Here is a 21,177-nt window from a genome sequence, read left to right as displayed (position 1 = left end):
AATGGAGCACAAAAGCAAACACTTCCACTGCCAAGGTAAAGATCACCTCTTTGTCCCCTTCTCCGAGTGAGTCAAATCACTCTGACCCTAAATCAGTAGAGGAAAAGAATTCATTCCCTTGAAATAAAAAGAAAAGAAAGAAGAAAGCAAGCCAATTAAAGCAAAGGAAAGAAGACAAACTTCTTCCTCCAGAGCTCTCTTTCTGCTGCCCGGCTGTGCTGCTGTGAATGGAGTTACTCTTTATAGCGCTTGTATGGCCGGTTGGGGATTCTGAGCTTCTCACTCAGGCTACTCCCCAGTGCCTTTGTTTCCAGTATGAATCTAGGAAACCTTCCAACCAACATCCTTCTTGCTTAGGCTTACACTTCATTGCCTTGATTATGCTGTGTAGGAAACCAACAACAAACCCCCACCCCAGGCTTTTATACCTCTTTGGCAACATTTCTAACTGATGCCTCCTGTCACCCAAACAGGAGTGACGGAACTTTTATCTTTCATTTCCTTCCCTTTTGCTGTATTAGTTCTTCCTCTTATTCATCTCCTTTAATATCAGTATGTCTTTGTACCATATGCTTTCTATTCTAAAAGGGCTGCTTATTCTCTGACTGCACAGCTCTGACCTCCAAGTGTGTTGGGATGGAAGCACGCTGGTCCCAGCCATGATTTGTATCAGCTATATCCAGGGAAATCTTTGGGGGGAAAAAACTGCAGCAAGTTGTTTTCTGTCTTTATAGGCTTTAGATACTCCTAAAAACCTCCAAAAGTAAAGATCCAGACAATGCTATGATGTTTAATTGTGTGTCTTTTTCTTTTGTCTAACAACATTTATTCATATCAACAGTATAACAACAGGGTGTTATTGACTTCCAGAAGCTTACAGTTAGGGTGCAAAACAAAATAGCTACAATGTACAGATGCAGTGGGAAGGAGAAAAGGTAAAGTGCAACTGTGCAGTCCTACTTTCAGGAGAGTGAATCTTCAGTGATTGCTGTTTAAATACATAAGCAAGAAAAGCTTAATTTCAGTCACTCCTTCTTGCTTTAGAATTAGAAGTTAGAATTAGCCAGGTTAGAAAAAAACCTTTGAGATCATCCAATCCAACCTATCACCCAACACCTCCTGACAACTAAACCATGGCACCAAGTGCCACATTCAGGCTCTTCTTAAACACCTCCAGGAATGGTGACTCCACCACCTCCCTGGGCAGCACATTCTAATGTCCAATCTCTCTTGCTGGGAAGACCTTCTTCCTAACATCCAGCCTAAACCTCCCCTGGCACAGCTTGAGACTGTGTCCTCTTGTTCTGGTGCTGCTTGCCTGGGAGAAGAGACCAACCCCCACCTGGCTGCACCCTCCCTTCAGGTAGTTGTAGAGAGCAAGAAGGTCTCCCCTGAGCCTCCTCTTCTCCAGGCTAAGCAATCCCAGCTCCCTCAGCCTCTCCTCCCAGGGCTGTGCTCCAGATCCCTCCCCAGCTTTGTTGCCCTTCTCTGGACACCTTCCAGCATCTCAACATCTTTCCTAAGCTGAGGGGCTATCAGCCTAGTAACTTAAAAGGAATGTATTAGAAGTGCATATGTGTGTTACTGCTGTTGGCATAAAAGAAAACAGAGAGAACTTTGCAGAGGATAGGTATCAGCTTTTTATTTCAATGGAAGACCTGTCAAAACAGAGCACAGAGTGTCAGCAGCTTGCTTCTGAATGATAGGTTGTATCATTGCTCTTCATATCACATTGCCATAACATGCCTGTCATTGTCTCTTTCAATTAACCTTCAAACCAAGGCTGAGAATTATACAAACAAAATTCAAACAGAAAGCTCACATGGAGCAGTACTGCCCAGCAAGAGTCATTCTCTCCTGGTGCTGAGGAAACTGAGTATGAAGAGCTCTCCAGTGATTCACAAGAGCTGTGTTTCTTTCCCCTCACCAAAGCCTCTGGCAATGGTTTATGTTCTGAGAAGCATTTCTGACACTGTTTCTGAATTCCTTCGCCAGCATGGGAGTTCCCTGTGGTTTGCAGCTGTGCCATGGTGTACCGTGGGGCAGCAGTTACTCTTTCTTGCAGAGCCCCTCAGAGGAATCTTTGCAGCAACAGTGGGAGTTGGAGGATGGCACTTTAAATCACAATAAAGTATTTCACACAACATTTGCCATGAAATGTAGGCCACTGGAACGGGCTCCTGAGGGAAGTGGTGACGGCACCGATTCTGTCACAGTTCGAGCAGTGTCTGGATGATGCTCTCAGTCATATGGTTCACTTTTAGATAGTTCTGTGAGAAGCAGGGAATTGGACTTGATGATCATGGAAACATAAAAACACAGAACCATAGAATGGTTTGTCCAACCCTCCTGCAGTGAGCAAACATCCTCCATTAGGTCAGGTGGCCCAGAGCCCCATCAAGCCTGACCTTGAATACCTCCAAGGAGGAGGCCTCAGCTACCTCCCTGGACAACCTGTGACAGTGTTCCACTCCCCTCATGGTAAAGCATTTCCTCCTAATATCCAACCTAACTCTACTCTTCCCTGAAACCATTGCCCCGTGTCCTGGCACTACAGGTCATGGTAAACAGTCTCTCTCCACACAGCTGAGTCTCCTCAGCTTGGAGGAGACCAAGGGGTGACCTCATTCATGTCTATCAATATGTCAAGGATGAGTGCCCAGAGGCTGGAGCCAGGCTCTGCTGGGGGATGCCCAATGCCAGCACAAGTGGCAGTGGTGGAAGCTGAGGCAGAGGAAGTGCCATGGAAACAGGAGGAAAAAACTTTTCACAGTGAGGGTGATGGAACACTGGAACAAGCTGCCCAGGGGGCTGATGGAGTCCCCTTCTCTAGAGATAGTCAAGACCCTCCTGGATGAGTTCATGTATGACCTGGTGTGGGTGATCCTGCTCTGGCAGGGGGTTGGCCTGGATGATCTCTCGAGGTCCCTTCCAGCCCCTAACATTCAGTGATTCTGTGATCCCTCTTGTAGCCCCCTTCAGGTACTCCAAGGCCACTATTACGTCTCCCTTGAGTCTCCTTTTCTGCCTCTGAACAACCCCAGCTCCCTCAGCCTGTCCTCATAGGACCTTTTGGGTCCCTTCTGATTGTAGGATTCTGTGGTTTCTGTTGCCTTATACCAGGTCTGACTCCTGTATCTACACTCTTCTTTTGATTCTTTCCACTATCTGATGGTTCTTGTGCTCAGGATGTATGTTGTTGGAGACAGAGCCCATTCACTACTCTGTGTATGGGAGGACATGGTGACATTCTGTGGATATACTGGATATGTAGGTGAATAATATTCATAGGCCTCTACAATAAACCACTTCTGACTCTTCCATTTTGATTGTATTTCTCAGGGATTAAAGCATAAATAGGCAACATTTATTTCTGCCATTTCCTTCTTGTTTAATCTGTAGTCCTTTACCCTTACTCCATACTCTCAGTAAGAGGTTTTCTTTCCCAGAAGAGCACAGAACTGGTACTATATTCTCCTGCTTTCCCGATGTCTCTTTCCTGTGCTTCCAGAAATCTGACAAACTGTCACACTGAAAATGCCTTTTTCCCCCATCCAGAACTGCTCTGTTTCAGTTCCTGCATCTCATAAGCATCCCCTTGTTTCGTATGCTACATGGTAGCTCTCAGTATTTCAGTGGTCAGTGTCATATCAGCAGTGGAAAGGTGTGGGGGTGTTAAATATTTCTGAGAGCCCAGCCGTGGACACTGAAAGGCGAATTGAGGCAGTTCACCCTGAGGTCAAACAGCACAGGCAGGTTTGTAAATGACATGGGCTTATTCAGTTAAATATAAATGTGTGTTAATGGTGACTACCACAAAGGATTTGCCTCCTGACAAGTAGACCCGTTATGAGCCTGTGGCATTACCAACACTGCTGAGTCAGCCTTCTATAAAGGTGCTACAAACACCTTGGCTACCTTGCTGCCTCTGTCCTCTGCAGTGCTCTGCCTGCAGCATTTTCCCCAGCTTTTGACATTGCAGTGCTGTGCCATCTTCTGGTGCCTGTTTCTGCATTCTGTCTCACCTGTCTGATTTCTTCTTCAAGGTAAATAACTACAGTTTGGAAGAAGTCACCCACGAGGAGGCAGTGGCCATCCTGAAGAACACCTCAGATGTGGTGTACCTGAAAGTTGGAAAGCCCACCACCATTTACATGACCGATCCATATGGCCCACCAGATATTACCCACTGTAAGTAACTCCTGCAATTCATTTTGTAGCAGATTATCAGATGATTGTGGCTCTTTCACATCATGTCCAAAGTGCCCCATTAAACTTTATGAAACAGCCTGGAAGGCTGCAAGAATGAAATGGTTATTGGCACTTCCATATGCTGTACTCGTGAGCTACTACAAATACTCTACTAAAGCAATTTTACAGCACAAGGAAGAATGTAGCTGGTGTTCTTCTGTCCTGATTCCAGTTAGCCATTTGCTGAGTGACCAGACCAAACTCTAACTCTTGTGAAAAGTACAGGAATAAGTATATGCAAATGTATTTTGAAAGGTGATTAGGTTTGCAGCCTGGAGTCCTGTCCACTGAAAAATTACACAGAATCACAGAATCAACCAGCTTGGAAAAGACCTCAGAGATCATCAAGTCCAACCTGGCACCCAACACCTCCTGACAACTAAACCATGGCACCAAGTGCCACATCCAATCTTTTTTTGAACACCTCCAGGGATGGTGACCCCACCACCTCCCTGGGCAGCACATTCCAGTGGCCAATCTCTCTTTCTGGGAAGAACTTTCTCCTCACCTCCAGCCCAAACCTCCCCTGGCACAGCTTGAGACTGTGTCCTCTTGTTCTGGTGCTGGCTGCCTGGGAGAAGAGACCAACCCCCACCTGGCTACAACCTCCTTTCAGATAGTTGCAGAGAGCAATGAGGTCTCCCGTGAGCCTCCTCTTCTCCAGGCTAAGCAACCCCAGCTCCCTCAGCCTCTCCTCACAGGGCTGTGCTCCAAACCCCTCCCCAGCTTTTTTGCCCTTCTCTGGACATGTTCAAGTCTCTCAATGTCCTTCTTAAACTGAGGGGCCCAGAACTGGACACAGTACTCAAGGTGTGGTCTAACCAGTGCTGAATATAGGGGAATCCATGCACTCAGAATCTTCTAGGCTCATGGCAGCATTCAAGTAGAAAGAACTGCATCCAGGTGCACCACCAGGACTCCCTGAGATGAGCAAGTACAGGTATGCATGGCTATGGAGTCCATGTGATACAAATATACCTTCTCCTTATGCTGACAACCTCCCTGTTGGTGTGGGTTTTGCACACTGAAGGATATGGCAGTAATCATGATCTTCTCTCCATCTGTCCCATCTGTGCAAGTCTGCAGGATTTGCTCACTTCTCTTTTGTCTCTTTGAGTGCCCAAGGCTCCAATCTAGTCTTTACCTCCTACTGTCATCTGTTAATACCTTGGGTCTTTGCTTTCCTTTTCATGTAGGCTGTTCTGACAAGTTACAAGTAGAAATGTTGTGTATTATTAGTGACCTGTGGATGAATCTAGGTGCTATCAGCACATCCAACTCTTATATTCCTCCTGCCAGCCCTTCCTGATGTCTGCATCCAGGCATTCACATTCCCTTTTCATTTACAGCACTCTTAACACTTCAGCTGCAACTTCCTATACCACTGGTGCCTGTCAGTCTAACCAGTTCATTACTGAAACTCTCTTTATTTGGCTGTTCATTAGAAACTGTCTGCCTTGAGTTAAACTACCAACAGGGCCCAGCTGCACTGCCTGAGAGCTGGATGGCAGTTTCATTTTCGACAGGAGCTCCAGCAGCTCCTCCATACCCATCTTGGTTCTCCCAGGGTCACTTAAGGCTACCCAAGGCCCTAGATAAGGCAGATTTTCCTATTCACTGCTAGAGACTGATTGTTTTTCCTGCACTTTTGCATAGTGTTGCTACACTTGTGACAAAGCTGGGGGGAAAATCTAAATGTCCACAGTCCTCCTTACTCAGAGTGTGCCATAAAAATGGAGAGAAGGTTTTGCAACCTGCACATCAGGTGGCATTCTCAACCGTGCTGAGGATACCTATTTAGTTAGCAAATGTTATAGCAGATGGCAGTCCTGTTGTGCAGCAGCAGCCTGACCTTAGCAGAGCACAAGAAGTAGAAATGTTAAATGTCCCTATCCAATCTCTTGCTTTATAATACCTGCCAAAATAACAGTTTGGGAGTTCTAAGTCAGTGTCTCTCATCATGTCAGACTGCAGATCAGCAGCATATGAGAATACAGAATTCCAGAGGGAGAGTAAAGGTTGAAAGGATGTGCTGTAGCCTGTCCCAGGCTGTTGATACATACAGATTCCTCTATCCCCAGGGAACCTTTCTCTATACCCATTCATTATGAATGGGTACTGGCCTTTCCCCACAGAAATGTTTGCCCCCAGAAGCATTCTGTTTCTAAGCCTCTGAAAGACTGAAACTGCTACTAGAAAGTTTGTCTGTCTTCTTCTCACGCCCCAGGAGCCATTCTGCAGCAGCACAGATCACTGTTTTTCCTATTTACCGTTTCCTGTTCCGATTGCATCCACCAGAGACTGAAGACAGCTGCTGTGACATCTCTGCAGTCAGGAGCAGCCCCAGTAACTTCAGAATAGCAAACAGGCAAGCGAGCAGTGGAACTCATGGACTCAATACAGAATCAGACAGCAGAGTCCTGTAATCTCCTCTATGAATCATTAATATGTGAGAGAGTTGTATCCACTTTGTATCCTAAAGATAGAGATTTACTGTGGTCTGAATGCCATTCATGTTGGTACTGAAACATCAGTTATATGGGGAATTTTGATACTGTTAGTAGATCACAGCTTTAAATCTTCACCACACATAATTCTTACCACACACAAAGTTCCTGCTCTTACCCTGCATTGAGCTCTTACTATATTGCTCCCTTTGCTGTATATTGCAATCAAAAAGATGAATCCTGCAAGGACAGACTGAAGGAGTTGGGGCTGTTCAGTCTGCAGAAGAGAAGGCTCCGAGGTGACCTCATTGTGGCCTTCCAGGATCTGAAGGGGGCTACAGGAAGGCTGGGGAGGGACTGCTCAGGATCTCAGGTAGTGATAGGACTAGGGGGAATGGAATGAAGCTGGAGGTGGGGAGATTGAGGCTGGAGGGGAGGAGGAAGTTCTTCCCCATGAGAGTGGTGAAGCCCTGGAATGGGTTGTCCAGGGAGGTGGTCGAGGCCCTGTCCCTGGAGGTGTTTAAGCCCAGGCTGGATGAGGCTCTGGCCAGCCTGATCTAGTGTGGGGTGTCCCTGCCCATGGCAGGGGGGTTGGGACTAGGTGATCCTTGTGGTCCCTTCCAACCCTGACTGATTCTATGATACTATGAATGTGCTTTTAATCTCATTCCACCCTATTTATATTTCCTTCTTCAAGTCAGCCCTAATTGAGGAAAATGTTTCCAGTTTCCCCAACTAGCCTTTTTTATTCATGTCCCCTCTAAAGAATCAATCCCTACCAATAAACCAACTCCTGATTGTTGTTATTGTTATTTATGCTGTCACTACTGATCGTATCATCAATGTCATTAATAACATCAATATTATCATTAATAATAATAATATTGCAGGAAAGCTCCAGCTGTTTATTCTCTCTTATTGTATTTTAAGCTTTCTCAGGATTGTTTGTTTTGACCTTATTTACAGCAATAAGCACATTCTAGGTACTTAGCTTAAAAATGGTGCTCTTGTGACATCAAACCAAACATGAAACTGACTAACTAGAAATGTTTATTCCTAACATCAGCTTACTCTCCACCAATGGAAAATCACATACTCTCTGGAAACAACGGCACTTTAGAGTACAAGACATCCCTGGCCCCCATCTCACCAGGAAGATACTCTCCCATTCCAAAGCACATGCTTGTGGAGGACGACTACACCAGGTCAGATGCTTCTCTTTATTTGTTACTTTTCATGGCTACTGCAGAGGACACAGTTTGCCTCAGATGGAATGTGTGTAGTTTTTGTCACCCATGATCAGGGGAGGATGAATTGGAACTCTTACAGGTGTGAAGACAACTAAGAGAAAGATCACAGGAATGAGTGCTGGCCTGAGGTCAGTGCTGTCTCGGTGCAGTCCCGCACTAGTGCCTAAACACCATGGCTGCATTAGAACAATGCTGGCACTGAGCACAATACTCTGTGTCTAAAGGCAACTAGGAGCTCTCAGGATCAGTGGGTCTTCTGGCTCACTGCATGTATGGGCAAAGGGACCCTCTGTGCACTTGTGCCAGTCTGTGACCGTGTGCTGTGAAAGGTGCAGCTTGCTTAGTTTACTGAAAGCAAGGCTGAAGCAGCCTGTAATTGCTCTGTGCACACACATTGCAAGGTAAATGCTATGGAAAGAAAGCACTATGGGAAAAGGAAAATAAATGGATAAAACTGCAGTGAATAAATGCAGGAGGGGAACTGGGAGAAGTTCCTTAACCATTAATGCAATCAGAATATGAAATGGTCTTCTGTGAGATCACAGAGGTTGAAAGGGAACAGGTTATGCAGTGACACTTGGTGCCTACATGACTGGGGTTCTTTGATGTGTTTATCAGCAAAATTACCCTGGATACTCCTTCTAATCTGTCAGGGGGGTTAATAATCCCCAAATAATTGTGACTACTGTATAGAAGCATGGGTGGCAGAAATGCATCTGTGTAGCTGATCTGCAGGCAGAAAAGACACTCGGGGAAGTGCTGGAAAGGTTCTTTTGTGTCTGGCATGAAATTAACACTGAATGTCACTGATGAGACAATGAGTTTGAAGAGCCCCACCAGTCACTTAGAAGACAATAGTCGTTAACTTGGTAAAATGAGCTCTCATTATAATGTCTAGTGCCACAGAAAATGAGAGATGAATTTTTCTGTGCTTCAGTATTTATAAATACCTTGTGTTTGAAGCCATGAGGAGGCTGTTCCACTCATCTAACCTGACTTACTGCGTATTTAAAGCCAAAGAATCTCATCCACTTACGTACTCATCAGCTTCATAACTTGCTAATTTGCATTTCTTTTTTCTTGTTGGCTATGATTACAATCTCAAGCTGCTTAACTTGTTGGATTAGACAGATTCAGAGTAACTAGATCATGATGTAGTGTTTAATCAGGACATAAATGGATGGAAACCACACCTTGCTTCCCTGTCTTGGTTACAAAGAATCTCTCCTTTCTTTTGACTGAGGATACAAAGCTGACATCGCTTTCCTTGAGCTTATGAGACATTCATTTAGGACAAATTTTCTCCAAAGGGTTCCAAGAAGTTACATTCTTAATTAATAGTTAAAAAAAAAAGATATATAAAATCATTAATCTGTGCATCAAGGCTTTACCTGGGCTGGTACTGAGCTCATAAATCCTGAAATGACTGTTTATAGGGAGAATACCAATGCAGTGTCTGGATTACAATGATGAGGGCTTTGTCAATAAGTTTCTAGTGCTGAATTCTCTCCTGTGATCAGATGCCAGAACCACTAATACTGAGAAAGAGTTGGCTAAATTGAAAACCAGCCAAAAAAATGCAACCTTAGAAGTAGATAATAGCTAAAGAGACCAAGAAGGCACAGAAAGTGAAAGATGGAAGACTGAAAAAGGAGAAAAGTTGCCCTGAGAATTAAAAGACCATTTAAGCAGTTACAAAACCTGTTAGGTGATGAAGAAGTATCTTAGATGGCTCTGTGCTGCTCTGTGTCCTGTATAGCTGGTTAGCCTTCTAATTATTTCTACCAAAAGTTAAAAGTAAGAAAAACAAAAAACAGAGAGAGGAGAGAAGGCAGTGAGAGCCTTACCCCACTTCTCAGCAGCTGCCAAGTAGAAGGCACTCAAAGGACTGTGCAGGATACGTGCTGTAATTAATCAGTGTGGCTTTCCATCATCTGTGAAGAAATAGGTATTGTTATGTTGATATTCTGAGTTTGTTTTCAAACAAGTTAATTTCCCAGGTTTGGCTCCTGACAGTGAAGTTAAATACTGGCACACTCTGGTTTCTGGCTGAGGTGTTCCCAGCAATGTCCATTTTGCGTTATTTGGGGTGAGGGGGTGGGGAAATATCATTACCCAGCAAAGCTGTTTGCATTCTGTGAAATATGCCTTCCCTGTGATCTTCTTCCTGTCTGTATTTCCAGATTAGTCTGTCACCTAATGAAGGGCTGAGATCCAGTGGGGTTTTGTGTCATTGCCACTACTGACAGGACAGGCTGACTCTGTAAGCATGGCCCTCAGTGGCACTGGCAGAAACAAAGGTGTTGAGTCGTAGGAGCAGAGTCTGGATGCAACAGAGCAAATCAGAAGAAAATCTCTTGGTTCTAAACAAGTATTTGCTTTGACCCTTGAGGAGGAGGCTGCTATTATAGACTTAATTATATTAGTGGTAATTGCTTATATGCTACACCGATACCCAGAATACAAAAGCAGAAAGATAGAATGAATGTAGTCATAAGAAGAAGGACACTTCTTGCCATTGCACTTCCTCACCAGACATTCATCACACAACAGAATCTGAGAGACAGCCAAACAAGAGCCAGAGACCAGATTCCTCCTCTGATTACAGGGAATAAGAAGCTCTGACCTTCAGAAGCGTTTAGCACTTGAGCAATGTTAAGCCTTTTATTTTTCAGAAGTCCACTTAGCTGCAGTGATTTTCACTGTTCTGAACTGAGGGCAGTGGGGGCACTCTTTCTGTGCAGTGCCATAGGATTTGCTGATGAGTCTGCCAGGAAAATAAGAGCATACTTGGAAGGTCTTTGCTGCTGATCGGTTTAGAAAGACTCAAAATCTTTGGGGAAGTTAATTATCCTATTGGTAATTTCAGTGAAACCTATAGATCCCTTGATTGCAGCATTTATAATTAGATTTCCTCACATCATTTTTTCTAATTAAATGATTGCCAGCTGCTGCAGTGCTAGCCATTAACACTGCCTAGTTCCTGATGGAAAAGGGTTTCAGGGCTAATTTACATGGTGAGCACATGAGGACATTCATACTCGTGCAGCCATAATACAGCAACACTTCTGGCAGGTTGTCATTTGTGCCCACTAAAAATCTCTGCAACAGTAACTTCTTCACTGTAAAAGGCTTTTGCAGTTCCATAATTCCTTGTAACCAGGATCTGAGAGAGGCTTTCTTTTAGCTTTACTGGCTGTAATGGATCTGTCAGTCGATGGTTGAACATTCAACTCAATTTGTCCACTTGCCTTGCTTTGCTTTTATGTTTTCCTTATTTGTCCAAATTCAGAGGGTTTTTAGAACAAGTCCCTACATTTTGCCTGACAAAACTAAGTCTCCCTGTTGATGAAAATGTGTCATTTGGGGTCCATGTCTGAAAAAAAGTAATAAAAACTTCAGTACCACTTCATAAAAATATGGGGGGGAAATAACTTCATCTAAACAAGAGATGGAGAAACAACACACAACCTTCAGCCCCAAGTTTTAATGAAGCTCTGCACTGTCTCCTCATTCCTGAGCTTTTGTGAGTTGTGTGTATTATTGGTCAGAAACGATGTCAGTGGCAGGCATCATTCACCTTTTGTTTACTGGATTCATCTCAAAGTCACTCACGAGGGATGTTCTGCCTTCCTGGATTTTCAGCAGAAGCTGTCAGCTTGGAGAATTCAAATAAAGTCTCACAATTGCAAGCTAGCAGAAGCTGGGATCAGGTGTGGATAAAGCTGTGTGCCACAAAAGCCTACAGACACAGTCCTCACCATTCTCCAAATAACTCTTGATTTAGTTTAATTTCCTGTAAGAAAAAACATGTTGTCCAGGCAGCGCAGGAGACTCCTTGCCTCTGTCGCTGGCAATTTCCTAGCACTGCTAGAGGGGAGGAACCAGAACAATTCTCTGCTTGACTTGCTGCTTATGAAAAGGGAAGAACTCATGGCACAGATGGTGACAAATAACAGCTGGGATCAGAATGACCATCGGCTGGTTCAGTTCATGATTCAAGGGAACTCTGAAAAGGTAGACAGCAATTTGTGACTGTGAACTTCAGAAGAGCAGACATCAGCCTGTTTGGAGAATTGCTAAGCAGTATCTCTTGGGATGCTGCCACAGAGACACAGGGTCCATGAAAGACAGATGCTCTCTAAGGAAAACTTCCTGAGAACTCAGGAATGACCCATCCTGCTCAGCAGGAAGGAGGGGCATTTAGCAGAAGACCTTTGTGGCTAAGCAAAGACCTTTTTCATGACCTAGAATGCAAGACGGGACAAGCAGTGCTCGACTGCTTAGCAACAAAATCAGAAACCTCTTTTCAACTCAGGCTTATAAGGATCCTACAGGAAAATAAAAAGTGAGTCTGCAGATGTGCTACTTTCAAAAATTAAGACAAAATCTGATGAAAGGAAAAACTGATAAGGGGGGAGTGTAATGACAGGCAGTGCAGGGAAAGGTGAAGTACTCAGCATTGTCTTTGTGAGGCACTAAAGGGACCAGAAGGTAATCAGAATAGTCAGCACAGATTTACCAAAAGCAAATTACATGCCTGTCCATCCTGGTTTCCTTCCCTGATGAAATGACTAGCTGAGTGGATGAGGGGAGAGCAGTGGCTGGCCTATACCAACCAGTGTCACTGCACAGGTGCTGCCCGGAGCAGGAATGTCTCCTTGCTGGGTGAAAACAGCTGACTCCAGAGGCACACTCGATTCGTGCCATAACACCCACAGATGTTTCATAGTTTCATAGTTTCATAGTTTCATTCAGGGTTGGAAGGGACCACAAGGATCATCTAGTTCCAACCCCCCTGCCATGGGCAGGGACACCCCACACTAGATCAGCCTGGCCAGAGCCTCATCCAGCCTGCTCTTAAACACCCCCAGGGACGGGGCCTCGACCACCTCCCTGGACAACCCATTCCAGGGTTTCACCACTCTCATGGTGAAGAACCTCCTCCTCACATCCAGCCTGAATCTCCCCACCTCCAGCTTCATTCCATTCCCCCTAGTCCTATCACTACCTGATATCCTGAGAAGTCCTTCCCCTGCCTTCCTGGGTTCTGCTCTGGTGCACATGGTGATACCTCTGCTCCACGAGTTGCCCTGGGGAGTGGCTGCAGAGCTATTTCTCACATCTCTTTTGTGGCTAGGAGAAGCTGTAACACAGGGAGCACCCTTTGAAACTCCTTCAGCAGCCTCTCATCCAAACATGAGGAACTGTTGGATAAAGTACAACTGATCCATAGCTGGAAAGAAGACATGATTTGTAAAGCTTTGGAAACCTTCTGGGTAGGCTTTTTGGTACCTCCTGGGTTATATGCCATCTCCTTGCTCATTAGCCTTCTCCCATTTGCATGTGACAGCAGACTTTGGTAGGGCTTTTGGCATGGTCTCCCATGGCAGTCTTGTTTGAAGGCTGAGAAACAGTGGACTAAAAGAAGAGACTAGGTTGGTGACTGTCTCAGTCAGTACTCAAAGGGTTATGATAATCACTTGACATCTGTCAATGATGAGCAGAGTAGCTCAGCATATCCTGGGTGTCAGTGAATGTCTTCATCAGTGACCTAGCTTATGACACAGAGTGCACCCTCAGCAAATTTGCAGAGGGTAATAAATTAAGGGGAGTGGTTAATGACAAATGGCAGAGCTGTATTCCAGAGGGATCTTGATACATGAAAGGACTGGGCCAGGAGAAATCCCATTGAGTTCAGTAAGAAGTCTGCTCCTCAGGTGGAACAGGGCCATGAAAGAAGCATCTGAATTGCAGCTTCATTGGAAATGACCTGGAGGTTACAGCAGGTGCCAGGCTGAACGTGGAACCTGGAGTGTGCGCTCATTGCCTGCCAGGTAATCAGCATATTGAGCTGCTTTGGGAGAAGCATGGCCAGCAGGAAAAGAGGAATCTCTCCAATTCCATTCTTCTGGAAAAACAGAAGGGTCCAACAGATTCTCAAAGTTCTAAATCCTGTGGAGCTTAGAGGGATGCTGAGGGAACAGGGTCTTTTTTAATGTTCTAAAGAAGCCTAAGGAGCAGTCCAAGAGCACCCTGTAAGTACAGCAGAGCAAAACAAGCCAAGGCTTTGGATGCTCTGATTTCAGTTTGAAAATTAAGGGGGGGAAACGACAGCAGGTAAGTGTAGTGCTGGAGCAGGTTGTTTTGAAGGGTTGTGAAATATCCACCTGTCCCTGGAGCCAGCTATTTTTTGGGTTGTGGGACAAGGATGGAGGGTTTGGGTTTGGGTTTGGGTTTGGGTTGGTTGGTTCTGGGAGTTTGGTTTGGTTTTGTTGTTTTGTATTTGTTTTTCCTCTTCCTAAGAAGCTGGGAGGGGCCACAGCCAAGACAGGCAGCTGAACCAGCCAATGAAGTATTCAATGCCATACTGATATCATGCCTGCTGTGCAGGGGAAGGGCTGGCCAGGGCAAAAATGGGGGCTTTGAGTAGGTGTCTGTGGTGGGCCATGCCATGCCATGCCAGTGCTGCATTTTACCTCATTTTACATACTGTTTCATGAGTGTTGCCGTTCTTCCTGGTGGTTGTATCTCTTGGTGGTGTTCTGTTGAACCCTTCTTATCTCAGCCCACAAGGCTTTGCCTTTTTCTCTCAATTTTCCTTCCTGTCCCACCAAGGGGTGGGAGGTGGAGGCAGTTGTGTGAGCTGCTGTGTGGGGCTTGGCTTCTGAGCGAGCCTGAACCATGGCAGTGCTCTCTGAGATTTTTGAGATCTGGCTGGAGAAAATCCTTGCTGTAATCCTGATATAACTTTGACAATAATTCCACTTTAAGCATGAGAGTAGGTGAGGTGGCCAACAGAGAGGCATTCCAACCCTTTCTTATGACAACAGGGAGGAAGGAAAACCAACCAGGAATATTTTGGTGTGGTTTATTTGTTGATTGGTGAGGTTTGGGTTTGTTGCTTTCTTTGGTCTTCATTTTTGTGTGGTTTTTGTTACTTGCTTCTCATTCTGAATATTCATTACTACCACAGCTGAAAGAAAAGTTACAATTTACTCTATGGCAGATGTCTGCCTTCCTATTGCCAGAATAAGTGAAATTATAGACTAGAGCTCCTGTAGCTGTAGGTGTTCATCAGCGCTGCCGCTAGTGAACGACATCAACAAAAGCTCCGTGAAGAGCTGCCATCCGGAGCTGCTCCTTCCTTTTGCATTTCAGCAAATGCTAACATCAAACTTATTGATTCAGCTGATAAAACATCCACACTGGATAGATTATTAAAGATTCATGGTTGGAAAAGCTGAGTTGTCTGTTTTGCTGTGGAAAGCATGTGTGATTATTTGGGGTTTTTTACCTGCACCTTTGCAGAATTACCTTTTGTGAAGGAGGAGGGGTCCTGAGGAATGGAAGAGAGGCAGAAAGCCACGAAGCTGGAGTCTCAGGGGATCTTTTTCAAAGTGTTGAAAGTGGCATTCCTCAACTGCTTTCATTTGCTTATATAAACTTGAGGGTTGAACTGAGGATATTGTACAGAAACACCTCTGAATTTGCATGGATGCACAGATTTGACTTTTCAGTATTAAACCATTGCAGCTCATATTATGTTTACATATCACAAAGGCCTGTGTTGGTAGGATGAGGGGCAATGGCTTCAAACTAGAAAAGAGCAGGTTTAAAGTGGAGGTTAGGAACAGTTATTTACTATGAGGGTGGTGGAACACTAGAACAGGCTGCCCAGGGAGGTGCTTGGGGCCCCATATTCAAAGCGAGGCTCACCAGGGCTCTGGGCAGCCTGAGATAGTTGAGGATGCCCCTGCTGACTGCAGAGGGGGTTGGACTGGATGATCTTCATAGGTCCCATCCAACTCAGACCATTCTATGATCCTATGATTCTCGTTTGTCTGTTAAGAAAACCACCAATGAACAGTTTTCTGACAATGGTTTGATGAAGCTGAGCAATAGGAAAAAAGATGTGCAGTTTTGAGTAATGATTGCTGGAACTTGTTCCTTTGAGGCCATTAATGAGCTGCCTTAGGTCTTCCACTGGCAGAATATTTTGCACATTTTTAAAGTGTGTATTTGCTGAAAGAAGTTAACATCGCTGCATTTGCTATTAGTTCTTGTGTGAGAGCAGAAGTAGAACTCATGTTTTGCAGATGAAGGTCACACTTTCAAATGATGAATTTTACACCATGTTTTTGACTTGTTACTCTATGGGTGATGAGTGAAAGCAACATGGAAGTACACTGACACAGTTATATGAGTATGGGAAGTGATTGTGAGCTCTTAAGTACCGCCATGCAGCACCCAAACTCAGCATATCTCCTGTGCTCCAAAGCAAATAAACGATGTGTACTTGTACTGGCCCACTGGTAATGCCTTTTAGTTATTCTTTTGATTACATTACTTGTAACTTCATTGTTCAAGTTGATATTTTCATGCTTACTTTCTGCCTGGGGCTTGATTTGTTTATCTAGAGATAGCAAAGGTTGGATGTTTGTTTTGCTTTGAAAATTAGTGCAAATTACATCCATTGTTTTTTTTAAGCAAATTTAATTAACTGCTATCACGACCAAATTAAATTGCATTTGGGTTTAATCATTGCAGCTTGGTCATTTAAGGGAGAGAGGGAGACTTACATAACTTACTTTATACTCTGTTCTACTCTATGTAAAAATTGTGATGATATTGTATGTTTAATGCTGTAATATTCCACACACAGCCTTAGAGTGCTGAAGACTTTTCAGGGACTCTTTAGGGTGCCAGGTAGTGCTAGGACTGGGGGAATGGAGCAAAACCAGAAGTGGGTACATTCAGATCGGACATTGGGAAGAAGTTCTTCACCATGAGGATGATGAGAGACTGTCACAGGTTGCTCAGGGAGGTAGTAGAAACCCCATCCCTGGAGGTGTTTAAGGCCAGGCTGGATGTGGCTCTGAGCAATCTGATCTAGTGTGAGGTGTCCCTGCCCATGGCAGGGGGCTTGGATCTCACTGATCCTTGAGGTCCTTTCCAGCCCTGACAATTCTGTGATTCTAAGTGTGGGAGCTGATGAAACTGAATCCACACAGTATTTCTACTGCATTTGTGGAAAACTAAATGCCAGGCCATGTGTCTTTGGAAAAACTACAGTTCATTTATCCTCCCAAACGATTTTTGTGGTTCTTTTTTTCAGTAGAACTCTTTAAGATTCCATACTCACAGTGCAGTATATCCAAGCTTCTCACAATGTTGTAACACAGCCCAGGTTGTATAACAAAGCCAGCATGATTGAGTACAGCATTGTATGACCAAAGGTGGTTTTTCCCTATGCTTAGTTCTTTCAGCTCTTTCTGACACAACAGTATAATCAGGAGCAATTTGGTTCTATGCTTTGAATGTTCAGTCCTGTCAGATTTTACAACTGAAGAGACTGGAGGAAGAGGGGGAGTGTGTTTGGCAAGGGAGTATGGGTGTGAAAATGAGACAGAATTTGTCATTGGTTGTGTGAGAATGGAAATCACAAGAGAAAACTTGGATTTGGAAGAGGAGTTTAGGACAAGGAAGAATGTGAGAAATGGGTGGAGAGAAGAAGAAACAGAAGAAAACAACTTGGAGAAGAGTAGCAATGAATTTCAGGGCTGCTGAACCAGCAGCTTCCTCAGACAGTGAGACATGAGGTTTGGGATAGTGCATAGCAGTGTAAGAAGGCTGAGGCAAGGGACACAGATGAAGAGCAGGTAGGAAAAGCTGCTGGTAAGATGCTAGCAGGATCAGGCTAAAGTCATCCCTCACTAGAAAAATTGAGAGTTTGAGGGTTTGAATGACATATGCATGATCCCATCAGGCAGTCTGTCATGATAGTTCATCTGTGTTGCCTGTCTAGAAGATGTCAGCCTGCTGCTGCTACTGCTTACTCCCAGTCTCTCACAAGAGAGTTCTCATGCTCTGATTCTTAAGCTGCCCCCCCATGATGATGATTAGACTGAATTCAATATCATGTCCCATAAACCTTTGGTCAGTCTAAGGAATTATTTACATTAAATAAATGTAAGGAAGACTACCTGAGTCACACATTAAATGTTCAGTGAGGAAAAAAGACAAATGAAATTTGTCTGTGTAACTTCAAGTTAGACCCTTGGTGCAATGCAATGGCCCAGTATTTGGTTGTGCTGTCATCTAAAGATGACTACTCGTAGAACACCTGTCAACATTCTTTTTGGTTAAACAAGGGTCACAGTTACATTTCTTAGCTCTAAGTTACTGTTCCCTCCCTTCAATGAAGCATGAAATTGCTAAACTGCAAAGCAACCATTTCAAATTTCATGTGTTTAATTCACAAATGTTATCTTAAACTAATTGGTGAACTTTGCAAGTGCATAATAATTGTCTGCCTGTCACAAGATTGAATTTTCCTACTCCAAATTTGTTCTAAATAATAAGCCTTAACTTGGAACAGCAATTTATGTTGAAGCACAATTTCAGTTATTGTCAGCTCACTGCAGGGGGGGTTGGGCAATGTGACCTTTGAGGTTCCCTCCCACCCCCATGCCGTCTGTGAACCTTGTGTTGTATCCTGAGTAACACACACATTTAAACAGGCCTCCCAGAGGGCCCCAAGGGATAGGATTTGGCTATTGCTGGTACAGTCAGGGAAAGCCACTTAACACTTAAAAAAACCAAGAGACAGTCCAATTTAGTGAGATTTTTGAAATGAGATGGAATTGGCAGCCATAATACACACAGAAATGGTGAGGAAGATCATCTAAGCACGTACTACGTACTGCACCAACTCCTAAAGCAGCTATTGCCACTTAAGAAAGACCTCTGGGGTCACTGCAGTTCTTTCCCTGTCATTTTCCACTCAGTACTCCAGAGCAACCCAAAACGTGATTAAGGATGGAAATAGCATCTGATTAGGCAAGGAAAAAGTGCAAAAGATGATGTTTGTCTCTATGATTCTATGGTGCATCTGAGCCTCAATTGCTGCATGGAGGCAGCAGGAGAAAGCCCAAGAAGAGGGTGGCAGTTGTGATCAAGGGTGTTGGATAGTTTGCATGGTTTCTCCTTTTGTTGCATGGACCTGGATCAGAATGTCAGAGAGAGAGAGCAGAGATCTGCAAAAGTATCTGTGGCATGGAGAAAGCAACTATCTGCATTTCCTTACAACACATTGCCAAGGTTTACATACAGTTATTTAGATGCTAGCGTGTGTTATCAATGTGCAACCAAGCAACAGGCTTACAGTGCAGAAAGGCAGAGGTGTTTTGGATGTATCAGGGCATTGGTTTCATGGGACTCACTGACACAGGGTGTTGTGAAGAATATGACAGTGTTTAGATAAGGCTGAGAGTGAGTGCTCAGGATCATGGTGGATAGGCTTGAATTTAGTTTCTGGCTGACGTGGTCCTTAACCTGCTGATTTTCAGGAGCTGAGTAGGCAGCTGAGCATTTTCGTCAGGACATGAGCAGCTTTTACTGGCCTAGGTTTCTAAAAAGTCAGTGGGGACCTCCCTGCACTTCCAGGACTTTTGGAATATGATGGAGAGTGGCTTAGCAACCTCCTCCCCAGCTCCTTCAGCACCCCTGGGTGTATCCCATTGGGTCCCATGGACTTGAACACTTTCAGGTTCTTCAGATGGTCGCAAACCTGATCTTCACTCACCATGGGCAGTTCCTTCTTCCAGTCCCTGCCATTATCTTCCATTATTCTGGGAGTGTGGCTGGAGCCCTTGCCAGGGAAGGCTGAGGTGAAGAAGTCCTTGAGAACCTCAGCTTTCTCCATGTCACTTGTCACCAGCTCACCTCTCTCCTTTCGGAGGGGGCCACTCCTTCCCTAGGCTGCTTTTCACCATGAATACACCTCAGACTGCGAGCTTTCAAGTCTAAATAAACTTATTGAACAGTGAGATGTGTGATTCTCCTGGAAGAACATATGAACAGGAAACTCAAAGAGTTCAAAAGACCTATATAAAACACTCATTGGTTATTACAAGTGGAAGAGTTCATTTGTCCTAAATCACCATTGATTTTTGGTTTCTTAGTGCTATACATTTAAAGACAGTTCTTTGCCCGCTTTCCAGCACAGTTACATTAGCAATACTAACGTGCTACCTGTCAGAAGGGAACCTGGCTACCACTCTTTCATTGGACTCAGGCTCACTAAAAAACAGATTGTTGGAAATTCATAGCATTGTAAGATTTATTTTTTCTCAGCTTGAATTTAGTGTTTGCTGCCTGTAGCCCTGCATGCTCAATACGTTGTGAGGCCTTAGATGATTTATTTCCATATAATAAAAGGGTTTAAAGTAAAAAAATAAAAGCAAACACTAAAAACCCAAACCCTGTTAACATTTACTGTGCTCTGTGTTGGTATCTGAGCACTACTAAACAGAATTCTGCAATAAAGAAATGTTACAATTAAATTGAGGACCCTGCATGATGCTGAGGAGAGAATGGTTTTAATAACAACATTATCTTATGAGTTCTGTCGTGCAATAAAGCCAGCCTGAGAGAACAGCACAAAGGTAATCCAAAGCAGCAATCACAAGGACTACAAGCAACAGCAAAGATTTGCTTTCTGTACACAAGCTCTTATAAAATAAATAAATAAACCCAGTGTCAGATCAATCTTCTGCCTCCTACTGTTACTGTTAGCTCTGCCACCAATTAGTTAGAGCTCTCTGTGGAAACTGAGCCTCACTGCAGCTAGGTCTGTGCTGCCTAACAATTACAGCTGTTCTCTTTTTATTGGCTGGAACAGCAGATCATAACTAGCTGCTCTTCATAGCACTTACAATTTTACCTTGTGACTTGATTGTCTCTCCTGACTGAAATCTCTACTGAGGCGTGCTCGAGCCAAGCTATGCTACTGCTTGTATTTCCTGTACCTTTGCTTTACTGTTGTACACCTGATTCTCATGCTAACCCAGTTGCTTCTGCCCATCTGAATCTAGCAGTTGCTGTTCTCACTTATCACAGAGCTTGGTTTCTAACTCACTGGTAAAGACAGAGAAGTATAAAGTATGTTTGTTACTAAATAAACATTTTAAAGGCAGGATGAGAGCAGATCTGCTAAATAAGGAGCTGGAGCAGGAGTTAGTTGTTTGTTGGGTGCTTTTGTTTGTATGTTTTAGGGGTTTTTAAGTAGCTCAATATTACATAATTGCTCAATATTACATAATTGCTCAACAGTGTAGTTATCCAAGAGCTCCACAGTAACACTGACTCATTTGGCATTTTAAGTGTTTGTTTGTTTGGGTTTGGGGTTTGTTTTATTTAATTTAATGGTCAAAATAAATGCCATA

The 21,177-nt window shown here is 44.1% G+C and overlaps 1 protein-coding gene across 28 annotated transcripts in view; it reads left to right on the top strand.

Moving 5' to 3' along the window:
* DLG2 (discs large MAGUK scaffold protein 2) overlaps window positions 1–21,177 on the top strand; it is a 1,097,405-nt gene that overhangs the window by 808,821 nt on the left and 267,407 nt on the right. For all 28 annotated transcript variants that reach the window (XM_068146154.1, XM_068146173.1, XM_068146144.1 and 25 more), the window contains 2 exons: window positions 4,047–4,191; window positions 7,765–7,903. In XM_068146154.1, the coding sequence (XP_068002255.1) occupies window positions 4,047–4,191; window positions 7,765–7,903 (284 nt within the window). The remainder of the gene's footprint in view (window positions 1–4,046; window positions 4,192–7,764; window positions 7,904–21,177) is intronic.

This window comes from Melanerpes formicivorus, unplaced genomic scaffold (genome assembly GCF_026170545.1).
Source record: "Melanerpes formicivorus ecotype bairdi unplaced genomic scaffold, bMelFor1.0.p_v2 SCAF_1, whole genome shotgun sequence".
In the NCBI taxonomy this organism is placed as follows: domain Eukaryota; kingdom Metazoa; phylum Chordata; class Aves; order Piciformes; family Picidae; genus Melanerpes; species Melanerpes formicivorus.
This window is presented reverse-complemented; position numbering and strand designations above follow the sequence as displayed.